The sequence below is a fragment of the Rhyacophila brunnea genome, unplaced genomic scaffold (genome assembly GCF_057557595.1).
Source record: "Rhyacophila brunnea isolate RB1 unplaced genomic scaffold, BYU_Rbru_1.0 scaffold_12, whole genome shotgun sequence".
Taxonomy (NCBI): Eukaryota; Metazoa; Arthropoda; class Insecta; order Trichoptera; family Rhyacophilidae; genus Rhyacophila; species Rhyacophila brunnea.
In genome coordinates this window covers 12,908,577-12,922,241 of record NW_028232774.1, presented here as the reverse complement: position 1 = coordinate 12,922,241, position 13,665 = coordinate 12,908,577, and the positions used below count along the sequence as shown (strand labels likewise).

The window sequence follows — 13,665 nt, the reverse complement described above, 5'->3', positions numbered from 1 at the left end:
TTAAAAAATATGAAAACAAGGGTAACTTATGTAGTTAGCGTTAAACTTTTACTGATGATTTAATAAGAAATTAGAAAAGATTGACATAACGTTGTTTGACTATCATGTAGCCGTAAATGTAAAATAACGTTATCTCAAAAAAAAAAAAAAAAACACTTATTTGTAGATAACGTTGTCTGACTTTAAGCACCCGAATACATTTTGTCCTTTTTAAAAAGGTTTAGACTTCTTCAGTACTATTGAATATATTTTTGATATGTTGCATTTTTGACTATTGAATCGTATTCGAGATTTCCCAGTAATCGAAAAATCTCCTTAAAGTTTTATAATAAACATTTTGAGGGTGGATAATATTGATTAAATATTTATAATAAAAGCATTTTCATGTTATTTAACTCAATTCTGAAAGATTTGAGTAGTTTTGCCTAATATTTTTTGAATTTTGGAATCTAGTTAGCGCGCCCGGCCATACTACAGAGCACTCGGAAAATCTGCTCCTGCTCATAGGTGCTGCACATAAGAAATTGTAATAATTTTTTTTCACATTATAGTAAACACTAATAAAACTAAAAAAAAAACCCTATTATGGAATACTTAATCCACAAAATTTTTATAACCATCTGTACTAGTTCTTCTGCTCCAGTGGCATTGTCAATTGTCATCATAGATAGCATCAACAGTTACCTAATTAATCTCACAGTTGTCATAAAGCCCATATGACCACTTATAATATCAAAATTTATTACGATGTTATCACACATCAAAGTCAAACAGGTGTAACAATGACATTTGTAAATTGCAGAAGAGTTCACTCACAAGTGACATATCGTGTTTTGCTACCCGCTAGCATAAGTCAAGAGCAAAGTGCAGTTATTATGGTGACGTAACAATGACATTTGTAAATTGCAGAAGAGTTCACTCACAAGTGACATATTGTGTTTTGTTACCCGCTAGCATAAGTCAAGAGCAAAGTGCAGTTATTTTGGTGACCAGTTGGGGCTTATTATTTTGACTTTAATTTAGATTAAGCATTGAAAATAATAGTCAGAAAACATGTTGTAATTTTGGAAATATACACTTCACATTTATTACATAATATACCCAATATATTTTACCTATCGTATAGTTTCAGTGACTATAGTTTTACAAATAATATTGCTTTTTAAATCTTAAAATATCAAAAATGTAATTCTTAGAATATCAGGTTAATTTAACTATAGTTTATTTAAATCTACTATAGTAGAATTTCGATTACCAGGACTGCGATTATCTGGATTTCATTATGATCATCGGTCTCGCATTACCATCAATTGAAGTGCATCATTAGAAAATTGTTATTTAAATTATCCATAATTAGTCTGGATAATCGAGATTATACTGTAATAAATTGACGATCTTATTAAAATATTCAGTTTTATTAAACACACAACATACCCACACCTATTAAGGAACAATACAACATTTAAACTTCAATATTTATCAGAAAATGATTAATAATATATATATAATATACAAAAATATCAGACAAAATACGAACCGTTATTTCTAGGGGAAGAATTGTAGTTATTTCTCATATCAGCTGCCAGTGCACCTTCGACACCTGATAAAAAATTGAAAGAAAATATTACGTTCAAAATTATTCATATCTGTACTGTAAGTACATAATTTAGTAAAAATGTGACAAAAAACAGAAATTTGTCATGCGTGTCAGATAGATCAGGGAGAGGATAGGTGAATTTCTCTGTGGAAAACGGTGATAAGAATATGAAACAATTTAGTTAATGCGTGTGCTCGAGTAAAGGTTTGACCTCGAGAGATTAGACACAAAGGTTTTGTTAATTGTTAGGATAGTATAACAAAGAACATTAAATATTACCTGCAGCCGCTAAACTCTGAGTCATGCAGGACATGTCCAGCCGCTCTCTTTCGCCCAATGAAGGTGTCTGGGGGGCCGAACGCGGACCGCTACTCACTGGTCCGCCACCCCTAAACATAAGAAAATGATATTTAGTATTTTAATGGGTGACAGGATATATAATAATAATAATATTAAACATTGTCTGTAGAAGATTTCAATATTTGAGTACACACATAATTCAAAAAAAATTCTGTCAAATAAATTTTTATTTTATCAAATTCATTTTGTCAAATAAGTTTTGTATGTATCCCTTATTTGTTGTGTGAATGAAATTATATTTTTATACAGGGGGGTTAATGTCCGGAGAATATTATCATAGAACCTTTTAACATTACGTACTGAGAAATATTATCAAAGCAATCTCTTCCGCTAGTATTGGGGATCCTGGGCCCATTTAGCTCCATCGTAAGTTCAGCCTGTGTTAAAGTTCTACATCTCTTAGATGTTCATTATTCATTTGATTGGTGTTTCTACGAAGATAGAATACCTGTATCTTATAAAAGAATATTTTGAACAAACCTATCATTGTGTTGATTAGGTCCCGGCATTGAGCCGGCATTAGTTCCCGGTGGCGGGGGACTCTGGGCAGACCGAGGCGAAGAAGTCGGTGTCGATCGAGGCGACGATTGCTGGTTCTAGAAATGTTAAGTTTAATACAATATTGTAATCGCTCCATTTTTGATAGGTTCAAATCTAATGGTTGGGTCCATTAACGAGTTAAATGAAGGCAAATCGTACAAACAGATGAATATATTTAAATATGAAAAATGAACTCGATTTGCATTGAAATAGCAGTAAATGTCCTAATCTGCTAGCCGCACCGACAGCTGTCTCACCGAATGTATATTGTAGAAAATAATACACAAGGTTTATAGCTAAAAATAAAGTCTACCTATACCTATATTGTAATAAAGGTGATTATCACAAGTTTTTGTTTGGCTGCCTTCGATCTATTGTGCATAACATGTTCACTTCAACATCAAAATTTTGTATGTGACAGTATATCTTGGTGTGTATATCTATAGTTGGGTCATATACATGTTGTTTTTTTTTCAATTAATCTATGATATAAATCCAAAGGCTTGAGTGACTGGCTAATGTCTAACCCTCATTAAGATACTGTAGAAATGTAAAGCATGGTGGTAATGGCAATTTTAACAAATTGAATCATTCTTTGTTTATTATTAATAATTAATGTCAGCGCAAAAATGTCTAGGTATCGGGTATATTCAGAATATTATCAGCAATAGGCAGAATCAGAGTAATATATTATAATATACAGTCATGACAAAATACGCCTTCATATTTTCTTCATAAATGTTTAACCTTAAGCATGTTCATGAGACCCTCGAGCTGTCCCATGAGATGTCTCCTTGAGTCCTGTAAGGCAGACAGATGTCCTTCCAGTTCCCCTTTCCGTTGGCGGAGCGCTCTCAATTCTCCCACCAGTTCCCCTCCTCCACTACCTCCGCTGCCCCCGACGCCTGACGCACTTTCCATCTCTTGTTGACGTCTGCAAATGGAGGATTGGAAGGGTTTGCAATCAGGCACAATTTATTAAGATCTTTGAAATGCAAAATTTTTATTTTGTATGTTAATTTTGCATGCTTTTGCTTTTGGATACACTTAATTACATCTCTATATATGGCTCATCGCTATTAAGGCTTCTTCACCGAAATTTTTTTTAAGATATATTTTCAATATTGGGAAAAAATACTGTAATAAGTGAAATTTTATTTACGAATTCACTTATACTCATGTACTGTCCAACAGGATCTTCTTCGCTACGTGTTAAAACTGTGAACTAAGAAGCTCCTCCTATTTTTAACCGCACTCTGATTGAAGCGCTTTCCGGTTAGCGACGAGTTGTCCACGTGTTAAAACTGAGAACTAACAAGCTCTTCCCCCTTTTAACCGCACTAGCGATTTCCGGTTATTATCTAGATCTTCTTGTCGGACAGTATGTATGACAGTTTTTGTAACAACATAATATATTGTATAACCTCCCAACAAAAACTTACCAAACACACTTTTTGTCAAAATTAAGTTGGCTTTCAAAATATACAAGTAATAATTTTACGCTATGATTCAGAGCGTCATAATTATCAATTAACAGAAAAATTTATAGCGAATATGTTGAAACAGTGATATTTAAGTACATTTGTGAGTGAAACACGAATCATAGAAACAATATATATGTGCAGTGAAAACCGAGCGCCTACCCATTTCATGAAATAATATATAACATTTACCATCTGCATGCAATCGACAACTGATATTGGCATGTTTTTATTACATGGCAAATTTAGCCTCCCTGTTATAAATGAGAAACAGAATAACAACAATTGGTGACATCTAGAATGGAGACAGAAGCAGATGCGGGAACAAAAATGAAAAAATAACGAAGTAAAAAAATAAAAAATAAATTGATATGCCAAGACAGATGTACTACGTGTCATATTGTATGAAAAATGTGATGGAAAAAATTTAAAAACTGAAATTTGAAAGACAAAAATAGTTAACAAGAAATATTTTGAAAATAAATGATTTTAAAAGACAGCAGAAACATACTTATTATATATTAGAAAAAGGCCTTTAAAAAACTTTAGACAGAATCGGATTCGAATACACTTCATTGACTGTCCCGAGTGAGTGCTCTTATTCATTTAGCTATCGAAGGTGTTTTAAATTCCGCTAAGAAATTTTACATAATCGCAAACATTGTTTTTATTGAGAATACAATTGAGGAAATATAACTATGTAACATTATTCTTAATTATATGATAAAAATCAAGGCATCATATTATGGCATGAAAAATTGGTGAATAATTTGAATTACAGAAAATTTACAATTATTTGTGTTTTGATCAACAAGATTTTATTATGGTGTATCTTAATTATATATGAATAATGTGATAATGATACCACAGTGCAGTGTATAAGGAATTGGGGTCTATGAGTACCTTAACCTCGCAATCTCCTGCATAATCTCCCGATTCTTGGATTCCAATTGTGAAATGAGTTCTCGCTGGGCACGGGCGCCTTCCGCTCCTCCCCATCCCAAGCCTTCCACCATCCCTCGACCCTGAGAGTATCGATGACAAATACTTTAATCGACATAAATATTTTCAGTTGACTAAAAGTAAATATTGTCAGTTGGCAAAAAGTCATTTTGAATAATGTTTTACCATGAATAATTTTTTTTTTTAAAGTGCTTGCTAGCACAATGTCTTGTTTACAAATCGTCGCTGTAAGGTTGGCTTGTCGAATAGACCAAATGTCAAACGTTCAGGAGACAAAAAACAAATTTCATTATCCTATATTTAAACACATGCAGGTATTTAAATTGTCATTTTTACAGCATATGAATACTGTATTCATTACAATGTAATTTAAAGAAAAGGATCGTTTTGGTCCATTTAGATACAAAAAATCATTCTGCATTAAAAGGTCGATTTCGATAAAAACGGATATTCGACAAACCAATCCTATAGCAACGAAATGTTGCCAGTTTAAATAGTAGCTTATATTGTATAAATCGTTAACTTCAGCAAAAATTGCACTTTTCTACTGGTAGACTTGCCTGAGTGACAATGTTATGAAGTATAAATTAAACAAATACACTTCAAGGAACTACCCACTAGAAACAAGGGCGGAGAAGGAGACTATAACACTACTACACGCTATGACAGCCAATGACCAGTAGTGTAATCGTAGAAGTGTCAAAACCAATGCCTTACGCAATAAGGATCACCATATCTACAAAGTTAGTATGTATCTCCTTTTACCACTCTCCTGCTTATAACACTGGTTCAAGTGCGTCCTTCAATAAACTGTAACCAAGACTTGATTTTATTTCAATTTTCATACAAACGGGATTATTAATTACAGTTTACACCATGCAAATCATTGATGGCGCCTTTTATGATTTTGTATTAACTTTCATTATAGTTCAGAACTCTGTATATCCATGAATTACCTATACATAGTACAATTTATTGATATCACAGTACCACCATCCAGATCACAAGATCCACAAGTCTGTAACTATATTTATTTTTCAAGAAATAATTTATGGACTATAGGTACCGATAGACGATCTCATATTTGTATTTAAATTATAAAATCTTGAAAATTCAACTCACCACATCCGGAGTGAGTGACGCAGATCTGGCTGACCTAGGCTGTAAAACAGATAAATAGTCAACGTTATTTTTTATAGCTTTTCAGATTAACAATGTCAAAAAATAACTCTAGCAAATCTGACAAAACATTTTAGCAGACATGCTGGATATAACTGACAATATACTATCCTTCATTTAAAAAATCATCATTTACACTCGAAAGACAGTTGAAATAGACATGTAATGATGCATAAAAATGTATGTCAAATTGATGCTATAAGAAAATATATTCCTTATTAAGGCTATACTTCAGCTGGGGCACGGTCTAAAACGATCGTGAAGATTGTGCAAATGACGCGTGCAGAAAAAAACATAATTTGTCATAAAAAGTCAATATGCGTCCATTTAATGTTATGTTTATTGTTCTATTACTAATAATAATAATATATTCATTGACATGTTTTCTTTTTCAAGTAAATGGGTAACGTTTTTTAGTCATCTTTACACAATTTAAGAATTAATTCCCCCGTCGCCATCACAAAACAAATTGACATGTTCACAGCTCGGCTTTCGAATTACGGCGAATTTCGAATTATCTGTGTTCTTATTAACGAGGTTCTACTGTATATCAATGATAAGTGATAACATCAGTGATACCTCAAATTCTGAACTGTCTGCCGAAAGTGTTAATGTTAATAAAACACACAAAAAGAAAGCATGTGTGTACGACGTGTTCTACTACTTACCATTGTGTTGTGTTGAGCTAGTCTGGCCGCGTACCGAGCTATCAAACGATGTTCATCATCTCCTCTACCCATGTCTATAAAAGTAATATCACGTGAAACGCATTAAAATAGAGTGCAGGAAAATCACGTTCATCATGACCTCGGCGAGTATGAATTCGTTATATAGCAATCATTTTTTTTAATATTTCTTTGCCTCTCACTTGTTTTGACATGTACCACATGTCAGGAATACAGATAATGAGTAGAATCACATAGGTACAATCTTTCTCGCGCACTCACATTAAATAAAGTTACGAGCGTAAATGTGAGAAAAGTAAGCAGATATGTCGCAACACAACGCTTTTGCAACATGGAACAAAATGAAAATAATTTTTTCAGTTTATTGCAAAGTTACATTGACATTTAGTTTATTAATGAAGTGTTTTTATATATTAAATTGTTTTTATTTTATACCCATTGATTGTGAAAATTAGCTTATCGTGATAGTGTCCAAAAACGTATCACCCGTGGTCAACAAGGGGTTACCTGTATTCAGAAAATAGTGGCAGAGAAAGCAAGAAATATGCAATCCTTTGACGAGATATTTTCTTCGAATCCAATGTGTCATACTATGTATAGTGGAACAATTTACCCTTGTTCACTATTTGTTTATGTTTAAAAAATAAGAGAAATTGAAAATAATTAAATCACCATGGTGGATGGGTCTTGGCGCTCGGGAATCAAGTGATCCAGTGTGACCAGATAGAGGAATATGGCCACCGTATGCGTCGGGAAAGCCATTGTGCATGGCCACTGGCGAGGGAGGTCTGAAATAAACAACGTTTATATATATATATATATAACATTATATTATACAGTTAAGTAATTAGAAGAAATAATAAAATGAAAGAAAAATAAAATTTAATTCATAATAAATAAAACTAACATTGGAACATCGTAATTTGTAACATCAGAAGTGGAGATATGAGCTCTCCTCAGAAAGCTGAAAATAAGCCATCGTCTGCTTAGAAACATGAGAATATATATTGGAGGGAGTTACTTACACAATGTGACTGAGGTTAAGTGTTTTTTCAGGTTGATCTGGAAACCTTGGTAATGCGGGTCTAGCTCTGTCCGGAACACACCGGAACGATTTACGCAGCGAGTGTCCAATTTGTTTTGAGGGGGATTTCTGTATAAATGAAAAAATCGCAAAACATAAGTAAACAGAGATATAAAAATTAAAAATGATCTCAAAAAAAATTATTCTTCGATACAGATTGAACATTTAAGTAAAATAAAGCCGAAAAAAGGGAAATGGGATTTCGCATTACAGATGCATTTACAGCAATCAAACTTACTAATATAAAAGTGACTTTGACAGTGTTGCTAGCCTAAAGAAGTTGATTGAGGCATCCAATAACAAAAATAGATATTATGTTCACAATATAATAATAGTGAGAAATTACATTTTTGTACTTAACGTAACGGTTTTAACGTAAGTTTCTTTTTTCTATCTCATTCTATTTTTAAACTAGAACAATATAGACTTTGACTTCTATATCGAGACGTACACGTCACTGCAGCCCTTTCTGGAACTAAAACCGTTGCCATACCGCCAGCATGTAAAAAGCGCGTGACGTAATACTGTCATTGCATATAACACCATGACGTAGATGTCAATACATAGAAGCCGAACAGTAAATACATATTATTTCATTCAGCCCATTAACCCATGTTTGTAATATATCCATGAAAAATGAAATCAAACATGTTAACTATTTATATCACTTTAAATAAACAGTTTCTGTAAATCGTTGGGTTTTTTGTGTGATTACAATCTATTGTGTGAAGTATGAAGTTGTATGGACATATCGTCGGTGGTTTGTAAAAAGGGCGAATCAACCATTTTGGCGAAATCGAGATTTTAATGAAAATACAATATGTACCCCACTAGCTTTGTTGTGTAAAAACGGCGAATTTTTATCTCCACAGGAAAGTACTTAAAAACGATAATCAACTAAAATTAAATTAATTAAAATTACGAAATAAAAAGCAAATGTGACATATTAGGCCTTTTAAAATATTATATAATAATACCCATTATAATGACAGTATTATTTCTAAGCTTTATTATAAACTTTTTAGACATTTATAATCATCTACAAGTAAAAAACAAATAAATGTCAAAAGTTAAAAATCCTCCTCCTGTAAAGTAGCATTTTGGTTAATTCGCCCTTTTTACAAAACACCGACGATATTTTGTGTAAGATTTTGGTTATTTATGTAGACTTATCCATTTTTGTTATTAGAACCCCTAATTATCATGGGTTCTAATAAGAACATGCAAAAAAAACAAACAACATGAAAATCACAGTAGAAATGTAACAAAAGCGAGATTTCAAGAACAGGTTGTAATTTTTTTTCTTATTATATCAAATAATTCATCCTAAATACAAAGAAAACTATTTATTCTAGTTATAAATCGAACATACCGAAAATGTATTGGAAATGGAAATGCTGTCAACTGTTATAACATAGAAAAGTCGTGTTACTCCTTCGATTATAGTAGTTTAATCTCTTTGGTGATAAGGGTAAAATGAAAGCGTTAATGAAAACAAATACTTACATAAGTGGTGTATTCTTTAACTTCGTGTTCATTGGTATGGTTATCGGAGACGCGTCCTCTCCAGAAGCAATCTTGGCACAGCGTATAGTGATGACAGCGTGAGCAACGATACCGAAAGCCGGCAAGCCTCGCTCTGCCACACGCCGAACACGCCAATGGATGAACGACTGCAAGAGTAAGATCAATCAATAGGGTTGTTTAAGACCAATAACAATATTCAATTTGCTATTAAATGTATATCACTTTCGCATAAACTGTTATGTTATCGTTTACCATAAAATAAATAAAATAATAGCTGTTGTTACTATGGTTTGGATTATAGATATCGTCATTTGATCAAGCAACTGGTTGAGAATGTTGAGTTTAGAAATATTAATATTATTCCTATTGTAATTAATATTATAATAATATTAGTTGGAGGTTCTTGGAGTAATATTCATTTAAACAATATTATGAAATCATTACATTATAGTATTGTTGCTGGTTAACTATTAAGTTGCACATGAAATAAGATGTTTATTGTCTATGGCCATTATTGCTGACGACGATTAAATCGCTCTTGTTGAATGTCCTTATTTGCTCAGCTTTCCCACGCTTTCTTGTTTCTTTCTTGGTTCCCTTACTTATAATGTGGTAAATTTATAGTAATAATTATAGAGTAGGTATAGTTGTGGAGTAAGATAGCCAGGATGGTCGGTGAAAATCTGCTTACCATTTTCAACAGAAGCAAGCCTGTGAAGCAGAGGTAGCCAAACAAGACAGGCAGGTCCAGGATCTGACATCATTGTATCCATAAAATCATTAACTGTCACCTTTCCTTGCTGAAGAAATAAAAATATAAAAATATTAGATCTTGTTTTGCTTATAAGTACATACGTAATAATATGAGGGAAATGTTATAAGTGACTTCTGCAGGTATATTGCAATATAACACCTAACTCCAAAATCATGCAAAATTGTGATAAAAATTCTATGTGCTTGTGAAACATCAAAAATAAAGCTGTTAACAACGGTTCCCCCAGTTATGTAGATTAATCCTCGAACTGTTCTTTTATTGTGACATTAGCAATAGCATGTCATCACACGACTTCACCCAAAGCACTAGTTCTAACTTAAAAAACACGGGTACAAACACAAAGATTCGCCTGTAACCGTTTTGTACACACAATATATTCATAACATATTGGAGTTATCTCTGACCTCAGAAATATAACAATTAGTGTTATTGTGTGATAAGGTGGATCCTCGAAGTGAATTAACGCAACCTCAATTTAATTTAAACTCAGAAAACCCAACAAATTTGTGAATGTCAATTGAATTTCATGCGATCCTCGATCTTTGTACGTTCTACTTGCGTATAATTCGCTATTTCGTATTCAAAAACTGTACGTTTCCATGTAGTCGCACCCCTCTCCACCGCTCTCTCTCATGATAAGTTTATAAAGAAAACACCTGAATGCTAATACGCCTCGTTAACTTTATTATATACCCATGGTACCATTTATAAATAAACATTTTAAAACACAATTTTGATGTTTTTTTTTTATATTACTCTACTTTCATACATTCAAAATTCATACACATTTTCAGGAACTAATTACATATGTACGAAAGTCGAGGACTACCTATACATATTTCTAACTGCATTTGAGTTCAATTTGTATACTAATATAACCAATAAAATTGTTTGCTTCTTTACTGCTATCAATAAATTTATTGTGTCTAACCAGCAAAATCCATTTGAAGAAATGATGTGGTGAAATGTGGTCAGGCCACCTCTTTTTTATTTTTTTCTGTGATTTAATAATATATTATAATTGATCCTTTCGACAGCTTACCCCTGGGAATAATGTCTCTGTGAGGCAGTCAGAGTAGGGAAATGAAGGGGATTCGTATACAGCCGCCGGAAGGGCGAGGGCCTCCCGTAAGTACTCCGCCAGTCTCCGCCTCACCAGCTGGCCACCTCCGTCCGACACTTGCGAGAATACATCTAAAAAGAGTGAAACAAATCATGTGACATTATACAATAATTGACTTCTTCATATTATTCCAGCATTTATGGTGAGGTAAAGAATTTAATAATCTATATATATAAAACAAAGTCGGGTTAGTTACACCATTTATAACTCGAGAACGGCTGGACCGATTTTTATGATCTTTGATTTGTTAGATTTGTCTCCGCCCCGATTAGCAGAATAACTATTAAAATATCGGATAAATCACGGAAAAAATACATTATGAAGACAATTCATTTTCTCATACATTTTGACATTTTGAAAAATGACCTCGCGCATTCGAAAATAAAAGAAAATCACAAAAAATTTAAATCCATATACAACGATACATGACAGAAAGAATAAACAAGAAACAAATGAAAGGCGTTGTGTGCATTATCTATCCTTTGACAGTTGATTCAGTTTAGCCTCAGATAATCCCGAAAGACTTTGTTGTATACTCCGGTGAATTTTGGAGGAAGTTGTCCTGCCTGAATCTTTTTTACTTCTTCGACAGCGTCCAAAAATAAAGCCAAGGATAAAATTACATGATCTCATTGCTGGTATTGCTCATTATTTACCTACCAATTTCAAAATCCATCCTTCGAACTTCATTCGACAATCGATCTACGTGAATAATCGAGCCGATTACCAGCTAGGTGCGCAAATAGCTATTTCGATCGTGATTTTCAAACGGTAAGTTGCCTTCGAAGATGTTCACTTTGTGAGGTTATCAAATTTGTGATTGTGTGTGCATCGATAACTGCTTCATTATGTAATTTTGAATTATGTGATTAATTTTCCAGTGTTTATTATTCGTCGATTGCTTAAAATCGAGACGGAGCGCCTCACTTTCATTCGGTTGAACCAAGCCAAACTGCGATCGGAGGAGTATATTCATTTACGCGATGCAATCAGCACCGTAGGAGATGCAGCTAATGTTGGTCGATTGACTATTCTATCGGCGATGTACATTGTCAGCCCACGTCATATGCATGAATATGCGCAAGATGCAATGAAATATGTTCGTCATTACGGTCGTCCAGATCTATTCATCACCTTTACATGAAATCCGAAATGAATAGAAATTGTTCAACTGCTACTCCCCGGACAAACATCAAGTGATCGGCACGTGTCTTCAAACAAAAAATCCTGTCGCTGATGAACTACATTGTTAAGCATCGCGTCTTTGGGAAACTCGATGCTGGATGTATTCGATTGAATGACAAAAACGAAGCTTGCCGCATGCACACATTCTTATTTGGTTAGTCGAAAGAATTCGACCAGACCAAAAAGATGACATCATATGTGCCGAGATTCCTGATCCCGAAACCGATCCAGACCTGCATGATGTTGTAATTACTTAAATGATTCATGGACAGTGTGGCGCCATCAATCCCCCCCAATCAGCGTGCATGGTCGACGGCAAGACAGTGTTCCAAGCGTTATCCATGAAGTTTAACGGCGGAGACTATCACTGCCAATGATGGTTATCCACTGTATCAGCGTCGATCACCCAATGATAACGGTAGAACTATCACAACGAAAATGAAGTGAAACGATATCGCGGTCGACAACACTTGGATTGTTCCGTATTCGCCACTTTTTTCCAAAACATTCAAGGCGCATTGCAACGTGGAGTTTTGCAATTCAGTGAAATCCATCAAATACATCTGCAAATATGTCAGAAAAGGCAGCAATATTGTAGTTTTTGGCGTTCAAACTCCCAATACCAACGATGAAATCACGCACTATAAGTTGGTCGATATGTGACCTGCAATGAAGCAATTTGGCGTATTCTCTCATTCCCCATTCATGAACGTCATCCCACTGCTGTACATTTGGCGGTACATCTGAAGAATGGTCAACAAGTTTATTTCAACGCATCGAATGTTGCTCAACGTGCTAAAATATCTCCAGCGCCAACATTGACCAGTTTCTTTTCGATTTGCCAAAGCGATCCGTTTGCACGAACGTTGTTCTACTCTAAGATGCCACATTATTACACTTGGAACGCTTCATCGAAGAAATTTCAACGTCGGAAGCAAGGCGATGCGGTTCCTGATCATCCGGATGTGCATTCTACTGATGCTCTTGGTCGCATTTACACAGTTCATCCAAATAATGGCGAATGATTCTACTTGCGGTTGTTGCTGGTAAATGTTCGTGGGCCGACATCATTTGAATCACTTCAAACTGTCAATGGTGTAGTGTGCCCAACATTTCATGCTGCATGTCAAAAGCTCAATTTGCTTACAAATGATACTCATTGGGA

At 34.0% G+C, this 13,665-nt stretch overlaps 1 protein-coding gene across 4 annotated transcripts in view; it reads right to left on the bottom strand.

Moving 5' to 3' along the window:
* Dyb (Dystrobrevin) overlaps positions 1-13,665 on the bottom strand; it is a 73,543-nt gene that overhangs the window by 19,111 nt on the left and 40,767 nt on the right. For all 4 annotated transcript variants that reach the window (XM_085960819.1, XM_085960820.1, XM_085960821.1 and 1 more), the window contains exons 5-16: positions 11,235-11,386; positions 10,109-10,217; positions 9,397-9,563; positions 7,832-7,959; positions 7,479-7,594; positions 6,789-6,862; positions 6,064-6,102; positions 4,882-5,003; positions 3,245-3,431; positions 2,438-2,553; positions 1,877-1,986; positions 1,538-1,600 (exon numbers count right to left, since the gene is read on the bottom strand). In XM_085960819.1, coding sequence (XP_085816945.1) covers positions 1,538-1,600; positions 1,877-1,986; positions 2,438-2,553; positions 3,245-3,431; positions 4,882-5,003; positions 6,064-6,102; positions 6,789-6,862; positions 7,479-7,594; positions 7,832-7,959; positions 9,397-9,563; positions 10,109-10,217; positions 11,235-11,386 — 1,383 coding nt within the window. The remainder of the gene's footprint in view (positions 1-1,537; positions 1,601-1,876; positions 1,987-2,437; positions 2,554-3,244; positions 3,432-4,881; positions 5,004-6,063; positions 6,103-6,788; positions 6,863-7,478; positions 7,595-7,831; positions 7,960-9,396; positions 9,564-10,108; positions 10,218-11,234; positions 11,387-13,665) is intronic.